At 44.2% G+C, this 9,587-nt stretch overlaps 1 protein-coding gene across 1 annotated transcript; it reads left to right on the top strand.

Moving 5' to 3' along the window:
• The first annotated feature begins 6,801 nt into the window (after positions 1-6,801).
• NPPA (natriuretic peptide A) lies at positions 6,802-9,238 on the top strand. The gene is made up of 3 exons (XM_066203024.1): positions 6,802-6,991; positions 8,499-8,784; positions 9,017-9,238. The coding sequence occupies exons 1-3, from the start codon at positions 6,872-6,874 to the stop codon at positions 9,031-9,033; spliced, it is 423 nt and encodes a 140-aa protein (XP_066059121.1). The 5' UTR covers positions 6,802-6,871; the 3' UTR covers positions 9,034-9,238.
• Positions 9,239-9,587: the final 349 nt, after the last annotated feature.

Here is a 9,587-nt window from a genome sequence, read left to right on the forward strand (position 1 = left end):
TCTGGTAAACAGAAAACCAGGACACAAGGCCCAAGTCTCTGACCCACAATTTGAATAAAGGGCAGCTGTCTAAGCAGACATCACTAGAAAGCAGTGACTCTGCATTTTGATCTGCCACTGATGGAGGAAAACAAACTTTTCTTAGTAGTATACCTCATCTTATTAAAAAAACAAAACAAAGCCAAAAAACCCCACCAAAAAAACCAACCAAAAAAAAAAAAAACCAACCCCCCAAAAAACCAACAAAAAACCTCCAACAACAACAAATGAACAAAACACAACCCCAAAACAATGCCACCCTTCTCTGAAGGAAATTTGAAGGCACCCTACTCTTCCATAAGCATATCCAGGTATTTCAAAGCACTGAAAAGAAAATTGAAAAACATATCCTGAAGGCTTCTTTGTTTAACATTTTTGGTTAGGTCTTACATTGTTTGCGAGTTAATCTGTTTAAATTAACTTTATTAACATAGCACCAGCAACTATGAAAATGGGCTGAACAGATATTTGTTGCCATACACATAGACAGTCCTGAGTACAAGCTCTCCAATGATGGATTAGTCCTTAATGAATTTAATACACTCTGAATTGTCACTCCTAAGAAAAAAAAAATCACAAGAAAATTAAGATTTTCACCAATCAAATAAAAAATTAAAGTCCAGAATGAAAACTGTGTTTTTCTTTCATCTTCCAGCGTAACTCCATTCCAAGAGATGATCTACATAGGGAAGTTTACAGCCTCCTTTCTAATAATCCTGAGTCTAAAGCTTGTTCCCAGCTCCCAGTAACTCTAGAGCAGGGATGTTCTCGCAGACATCAAGGCTTCTTAATGTTGAAATTTCACTGAAAACCCAGTGAAGGACAAGCATTACTGACGTTTATTTGCAGAACAATAACAGAGGTCAGATTAGGTTGAAGTCTGGGATGTGAGCACTTGTGAAGAGAATCCTGTAGGAAATGAACAAGAAACAGATAAGAGTTGCAATTACAGAGGTCGAGCTGGTAATGTGTCATCCCATCACCTGGCATTTTGTGGGAACATTTTAAAAAGGCACTTTTCTCAAAGCAAGAACAATTTATTTCACATAAAAGGCTCTATAATTAGATCCCCAGGACTGAAGCCAGGTGTGTTTGTACTTCAGGTAATTTGCTGAGTTCTATTAGCATTTAAATAATCAAAGCTAAGCTTTGAAGTAAGGATGCCAGTCAGATGAGGGAAGCTCATGTCTGGCTGTGCCATTTCCATCTTTGCCAAGAAGCAGTGCATGAATTTACAGGCCAGGGTAACAGAAGTTTGTGAGGACAAAAGCCTCCAATAAAAGTACTCCTTCGTGGAAAGAAACATATAGATATCTTTCTCAAATATGTGTGCTTTTGGTGTACCTGATTTTAAGTGATGTCAGGCAGCAATTGAGATTTGGTCTCATCCAAGACTCACTTCTGGCAAGCTTATTAATAGAGGCCAGTTGTATTTATTCCCCTTGATCATCACACGGATCCTGTTCAGTCTCACTGCTTTACCCCTTTCCACTCCTGTGTTCAGTACACACAAAACTGAGGATAATGCACATCCTCACCCAGGTCTGCTTTCATTCTCTATCAACAATAACCCTCTCACCTGACATGATCTTCCTTCATTCAGGTACTGAGCTTTCAAAACACACATCCCCTTTCTCTGCCAGGTTCTTTGCTGTGTTGCTTTAAACAAACACACTTGCCAGCTCTTAAAACAGCTGGGTGCAAAAATCACTGTCCCACACCAGTTGATATTGCTGGTTTGCTTCCATTCTAAGCAAATGAAGAGGGCAGAAGGCAGAGGCTTAGTAGAATTGCTTTAATATTACCCAGGTGGTGAATGAAAGGACCTTGTCTGCTGTTCTGCCTCTTACAGAGGGAAGGGTTACAAAGGTAAGGAAGAGTTTGGTGACAATGCCAGAGAACCATCATCAGAGGAACTTTCAAAGAAGGAAAATCTCCTAAACCCAAGTCTCAGGACATGATCTACTCACGTAGCACAGAAATTTGTATACAGAGAAGAAAAAGCTGTTGTCCCAAGAGCTGCTGCAGACAAATGAGCATTTTCAACTCCTCCCACTTGCTTCCCCCACGGAGAAATGATCCATCCTTCAGCCCCTTGGAGGGGAAATCGACCCAGATTTCAGCTCCTATGTGTCTGAGGCAGAGCAAAGAGGCTGAAAGTGCAAGGTTCTTTCATCAACTCCTTCCTGTCAGTGATGGGAGAGTGGAGGGAGAGGAAATCACTGGAAAAACGGGTGCTGCCAGTAGCGGAGATGACTAAGGGCAGTTTTCTCCCCGTGGAGCAGTTGCTGCACTCAGAAGACCCCCAGCTCCTGGAGGGCGACCTGTGGGGGCAGTTGCCAACAGGTGCCTTATGGAAGCCAGAGGGTGCAGTGCAGCACTTCAGCTCCTGCAGGGATCTGGCAGGAGGCAGCTGAGCTCCCTCGGGGCAGAGGGGGGATAGAAGGAGAGACATCCATGGGCAAAGAAACAGTACAGTATCGAGATGATGATAGCGATGGGGAGAGGGTGAGGGGTAGGGATAAGGACAAGGACAGGGATAGCGACAGAGATAGGGATAGGGACAGGGATAGGGACAGGGATAGGGATAGGATGCAGCTCCCGGCTCTCTGCTGCGGGCCCGCCCTGCTGCTGCTCGTTATGCTGCGGGCCTCGGAGCGGCTTCCCCCGCAGCTCTCCGCGCTTCTTTCACAGGTTTCTGGAGCACGTGGAGAAGCTGAAGCCGGGACCGGTCCTCAAGAACTTCCTGAATCTCCAGGCCGGCGTTCAGCAGCCAAACCACCAGGCTGCCCTCGGGCCCGCCACGGCAGTGGGGTCCGGTGCAATACACTTTGTGCCAAGCCTACATTGCTTTTTTTGGCTGTTTTATTTTACTGTCACGGCTTAGCAGATGGTCAGAGGATACAGAAAAGCTCCACAGAGCGCTCGTCTCCCTGTGCTTTAAGGGCTTCATCCTGACCCTGGCCAGAACATCCCACCTGTTCTGGAAAGCCTTTTGCTGGAGGGTCGCAGCAGCACAAAGGATGGTGATTGCATCCATCCTTCCAGGACTGTGTCAGTGACCCTCCACGCTGTACTGAAGGGGCACTGCCAGGCACTGCTGCCAGCTCTGGGACCGTGGCAGTGAGCCAGCGTGTCTTTCCCGATGGCTTCACTGCTGCTCCCAGGGAATCCTCCCCGGAGGTGGGCACTGGCCGAGGGGTTAATTCCAGGTACTGTCCTACACACGCCCCTGTGCCATGGGCTAAGCCGCCGGTATCAGTGCCAGGCTTGGCACGGCACACCGGCTTAGGGGGACTTCTAAGGACAGAGGGGCTCCATCGCTTTCAAAATACACCTGGCAGCGGCTGCCGCTGCAGGCGAAGGGCCGCGAGGTGTTCAGCACCCGGGACAGACGCCAATCGCCCCACGCCGGCCAGCCCGGGGCTCCCTGCAGCCGGCACTGAGCCTGCAGGGCCCGCAAAGGAAGGGGCAGCCGCAACACAGAGATTATAAACCACGATCATGCGTGTTTAGGATGAAAATTAATTTTCCCTCCCCTTGGAAAAAGTAATAAATTCCACCACTTATTTGCAGGATGGCCACTCCAGACATTTTTACACTTCTGGTTTGATTCTTGTCTGATGGTTTCAATTAATTTCCTTCTCAATGTAACTAACGTGCAGAGAAAGAGATCCTGGGTGGGGTGTGGCATAGTTTTGTCAAAGGTTTTGCCACTGGAAGATGAAAGGATCCTCAGAACAGGAGGCTCTGTGCAAACAGCTCACACTCCGAGCACAGAAGGGCAGTAGGGGAATGGACACCAGCAGGAGGATGTGCAGCAGGTCAGGGCAGCACTTAGGGCAGGTCTGTCCAGCCGCAGATGGAACCCGCATGGCACCAGCCCCCAGGTTTACAGTCCTGAGCCTTACAGGGCTGAAAAGCAAGGGCGCAGAATCATCTTTCTGGGGAAGGGGCAATGTCACACCAGCTGAGCTCTGTCCATCCTCCTCATCACAGGATCCACACACGGGCTGCCAGCAGAACCCTTGGTGCTCTCCCTCTCTGATCTGAGCAACCAGAGCTGCTCTAACGGAGCCTCATGTCACCACACCTCCCATCCCATACCCTGGGAAGAGGGGGAAAAAACCCTAAAACCAGTCACAGTAAGCTTTTTAGGAGAACCTGTTGCCCTGTTAAGGCAGACATTTTACTAGGGAAATGCCCAGCAAAGCAAGGGCAATGCCTAAATCTTGACTCTCCACTGCTGGGCTATAAAGCCTAAAGTTCACGTTCATTTACCAGGGTGATAACACCGAGATTAACAAGTGACTTTTATAACTTTAACAATGATGAGATGAATTCTGACATTTCACATTCCATTTGCTTTGGCAGAACTGCAAGATGGATAACTGAGGGCAGAATTTGGATGTGAAAGTACAACTGCTACTGTGACAGGCAGCCACTTTATCCCATCTCTGCATTTCTCTACACTGTACATGGAATAGAGCACAAAAACTTCCTGTCTCAGAAAAGTATTGTCGAGGCTGAAGTCATGCTGCTGCATCTTATTTATCTGCCATGAAATGCAGAAGATGAAAAGAACAAACCAGTAAAGAAAGGACTATCTTCAGGGTCTGACTTAATGATTAAAATCGTGGAAAATTAGATTGTTTCACAGGGACAGGTCACTCAAAGCAAAATATTTCACATCTGAGATTAATATTGTGTCCCTCAATTTCTTCTGCTGGGTTTGTGCCCCAGGGGCTGCTGAACAAAAAAAAAAAAAACCCAGACACAAAGGAAAACTCAGAGCAAGCTACAAAATGTTTTTGTACAGAGAGAGCACTAGAGAATATTTAGTGTGTGGGGGGTTTGAAAGGAGAGAAACACGAAATACAACAATAACAGATTCTAATTATCTTAAATTGGACACTCAAAATTAATGAATAATTCTGGTTTATCTTCTCCCACTTTTGCAGTTTACAAAACAAAATAGCACCTTGGCACAAACAAACACACACACCAAGAGCAGCAGGAACAGAGTACTTGTAACTAATTAATGAATTATACAGACACTGCAGTATAGAGTGTTAATTGAAAAAAAAAGCTATCAGGATCTTAGTTATTTTTTAAAAGCACAAAATAAGTGTTGGAGCACACAATAATATAAAAAACTAGTATTGTCTCCATGTTCTGAAAAATAAAAGCATTGAGGAAAAATAGGAAGCTCTTCTAATAAAGGGCTTCATCAGAACATACACAGAGTTGGGCTGACTTCGGGCTATATTAGGAAAAAGTAGCATTCGAGCATGATCTCACAACCTTGAGAATGTCCTTTCTGGTATAATTTTGGTAGCTGATCATGTGAACAGTACGTGCACATGTTTGTACATAAACACCATGTTAAGACATTTAAGATGTGGGAAATATTTTATCATTCTATTATTATTTTGAAAGTGTACGCAGGAGGTTTTTTCAAGATCTATGTTCATATGAAGAGTCAACAAATTATTACTAGACTGACATGCAACTTATACATTTGTTGTTTCAATTTAAAATAACAAGACATACTAGGAAAATGCAAAAAAAAAAAAAAGAAAAAGAGACATTGCTTCATGATTTAGAACGCTTGCATTTCTCTAAAAAAAGAATTTTAATTATACTATATGCACAAAGACACCAATGGAAGAGAAAACTGAAGCATTTCTGTACTTTCATAATTTCTCATTTAAGAATAGGCAGTTTCTAGCTAATTACAAGACATTCAGCACTTAAAGAAACAAATACTTTTTGGTTTTAATATATTAAATTAAAGATTTCGTTTTAACTCCTCATAAAGCACATATACACACAAATTCATCCATTCTTTCTTTGGGACAGACCTTTCTGAATGACATGAAAAGCCGTCTATTTAAGTTCTCATCGAAAAAGTTTCCTTCTTGTATGACAGTAAAAGAAGATCATTGCTGAATCTGGCTGCCTGTTCTTTAAACTTTATTGATGCAGGGCCAAGCCTTACCATCAATGAAATCCCATTATTTAAACGTTTGGCTGTTAATAAACATTTACGTTTTCCAGCAGTGCCGAGGCCGGTTGTCGCGGAGGGCTGGAGACGCTCTCCCCACAGTCAGTCTGCACCGAGGTGCAGATCGAGGTGCTGCTCTTGTTGGTAACACACAAATGCAAAGTCTCAGTGGTGATATCACCTCAGCAGCAATGGGAAAAGAGAAGTGGCCCAAATCTGGGATTTTCAGCACACTCTGTGGTATGCGGTGGTCGCACATATTCCATATATAGAAGGAAAGCACGCACAATGCTTTAGGTGTCCTGAAAGTCGATTTATCTTCATTCTTGACTCTTCACCAAATACTCATCTGAAAGCCTGTTGTATCCCCTGTAAAAGGCAATTTCCTTATGGAAATCTTCTAACTGAGCAAAGTTGAGAGCAGTTTTGGGATTGTTTCCCATCTCTGTAAATCTGACCATAGGGGTCTCTTGAAAGAGAATTGCTAAGAATTTCCAACTGGACTATGTAATCACAGCGCCTGGTATCAAGAGGAGGGGGAGTGACATGAAATCACTGACTTGTGACATACATTCCTCAGCAACAGCAGCTGCTGCCTAATGACAGCTAATAAAGGGAATCTTCCCTTGACAGAGCTGCATGCCTGCAGTGGGACTGGAATGTGCCCAAGATAAACCCACTGATAACCTAGGAAGCAGGGATCACCCAAAGAGTATAAAAGACAAGCTTCACAAGAGAGACAACAGGACAAGGAAGAGAGAGACCTGAAGGGATATCTCAGAAGAAACAGCTTGAACTTCCCCTATTCCCAACGAAGTCAGCGCCATGGACACTAAAGGCTCATTTCTCTATGGCTTCCTCTTGCTGCTGCTCATCCAGCTCCAGTCCAGCAGAGCCAACCCTATCTACAGCCTCAGCCCTGCCAAAGAACTAGCCAGCATGGAGGTGAGGACTCTCATTTTGCAAGGTTAAACTTTTGGGGTGCTTAGCAGAGCGTGAGGTGTGGCTCTTTGCCTTCCTTTTGCATGACTGGACTGCAATAACCACATCAACCATCACATGCCAGGGGACAAAGCCTTAGCTCTTCAAAGGGGTTCAGAGAAGCTCTGTAGGGCAATATCCTCCCATGCTGGGGTCACCCGAGCTCCTGGGCAGTAGTGGGAACCAAAACTGTGATGTTGTAGGATGTCTGCTTTGGCGTTTTGGTTCTTTTTCTTTTAAAAATACATCTTCTTGAGAACAAAGTTCCAGGGAAGGAAAAAATCACGAGAGTAGCTCCATAAGAACAAATAGATAATTTTGAGGTGGGGGTCCTGTCTATCCTGCTGTCTATATGGCTATCCCTGCTCCGCAGGACAGCCACATGGCTCTGCCTTTGTGAATTTGAGGTTGTGTATGGATGAGAGATGAGGAGGCAAAGTGGAGCTCCCGAAGACACACTCTTAGAAATATTTCTAGAGGAGTAACAAAATAATTTAGTGTGGTTCATCCACAAAAGCTTCCAGAGGTATAAAATTACCAGCTAAGAATTTTAACAAATAACAGAGAAAATCCATTGGTGCAGCTCAATACAAGCTTGAGACTCTAATGGGATCTGAAAGCTCAAACCTTTTCTTGGGCTGGTACCAGTGACCAGCTTCTCAAAGCTGTTCTCAGGCCCTAAGAACAAACTCCCTGAGCTGATAAGGACAAGTGAAGGTAAAGGTGCCCCTGGGCTGTTTCCAGTAGCCAGGAAGAGTGACTTCCACATGCATTTACTATCAGGCAAGCCATAAGGCTCATCCCTCTCTATTCATATTGTAGAGATGGGCAATTACATTCCTCTAATTGGCTGAGCTGCCCTTGAGGAGGTTATCTGACCCCAATTACACAAAGCTTTACAAATGACAAAGAATGGTACCCAGGAAGCAATCACACAACAGGCATGAATTTACCATACAGGTATTTTCAGTTACTTTAAGGAGTAGCAATCCTGCAATCCCTGGGGCAGAAATGATTGAAAACAGCAAGAGCTTCCCCAGGTGATGTCCATTGAAATAGCCAGGGGTGACAAAGCAGCTTCTGAAAATGTGGGAGTGGGATATGTGGCCAGACGTTCTCTCAGACTGTGTGCCACTGGTGGGCTGAGTGGTATCTCCCTGTGCAACCCACATCTTGCATTTCCTTCTTTGCTAAGATGTCTTCTAACCTTGCCAGTAAGATACACATGGGGGCAAGCAGCTTCATTCAGTTCACAAGGTGAAGCTGTATCTTCTCATAGATGGAATTACTGTGAAGAAGGATATAATACAGAGGACAGAACCTGGCAACTACCAGTAAGGCTCGGATCCAACCTGTCAGTTTCCCTAGGGTGGGCTATGGGACCATCAATGAATGCAGAACACAATTACTGGAATAGTTAACAAATGACCACAAAACAAGGAGCTTCATTAATTTAATCCTTCTCTTATAGGCTCTGCTGGAGAGACTGGAGGATAAGATTGCAATGATGGAAGCCCTGGAGTCCAATCCTGACCTGCAAGAACCCAAAAGCCAGGAGGAGATCCTGTCGGAACTCGTCGATGACAGGGACAATCAGAAGGCTGAAGCCAGGCTTGCACCCAACACCCCTCTGTCCTACAGGGACCCCTTCCTCAAGAGACTGAGGGGGCTGCAGATGCCCAGGATGATGAGAGATTCTGGCTGTTTTGGGAGGAGGATTGATCGGATCGGCTCCCTGAGTGGGATGGGTTGCAATGGTGAGTCCTGTCTAAATCATTTCACTGAATAGCACAGACCGTGTCCATGCTGTGAGACAGGGAAGGAGCAGCTTCTTATTTAAGTCTTTAAGAGGACAGACTTTGAGGAAGGAATTAATTTTAGCCCAGTATTTAAGCTAGCACTAGTTTTTCAAAAGCACTGCTGACAATGGTGACATGTACCAAGACCAAACCATATTCTAGTAACATTTGTTTTGTGTTTGGTTTGCAGGTTCCCGGAGAAATTAGGATCAACCTCCCTATCCCCTGCTCTGAAGAATGCTTTACAGTACCCCTTCCTCCCAAGATGAAAGCCAGATGTTTTCTAAGCTCCTCAACAGAAAGTTATTCCTATTTTTATTTATTTATTTATTTATTTATTTGATGTTTTTTAAAGAACATTTCTTACGCTACCACTGACAGACCATCTTTAAATAAAACTAACCACATTAGACATCTGTGCTGGATCTCTCTCCTGTCTGTTGCATTATATTTTCTTGTATTTGCCTAAAGTCAAAATCTTAAGTTTTCTTGAAATTCTGGTACCCACAAGCCTGGATCTTACTTACATGAGACAGAGAAAGCATGAACTTGCTAAAAATGAAAATGAGTTTTTGACTAGAGCTTTTCTCTGCAGTAAGAAATACTAACAGGTTAGCAGGAAAAAAAAATCTTGCTTAACATTGAAAGACCACCATGAGTCCTCCTGTAGACAGGGTTTCAGTAATAAGAGAGTTCTTTTGCTGGTTTAGATTATTCAGGCATGGCAACTACCACAAATGCCTCATGTAAGCAAAAGTTAC

Source organism: Chamaea fasciata, unplaced genomic scaffold (genome assembly GCF_029207755.1).
Source record: "Chamaea fasciata isolate MVZ Bird 193981 ecotype frontalis unplaced genomic scaffold, bChaFas1.0.hap1 SCAF_23, whole genome shotgun sequence".
NCBI lineage: Eukaryota > Metazoa > Chordata > Aves > Passeriformes > Sylviidae > Chamaea > Chamaea fasciata.

What these genes read in the sequence shown, in the direction of transcription:
- NPPA (XM_066203024.1), top strand. Translation starts at nt 6,872, where the DNA reads ATGGACACTAAAGGCTCATTTCTCTATGGCTTCCTCTTGCTGCTGCTC. An exon ending in AAGAACTAGCCAGCATGGAG is followed by an intron (nt 6,992 to 8,498) that starts GTGAGGACTCTC and finishes CTTCTCTTATAG; the next exon opens with GCTCTGCTGGAGAGACTGGA.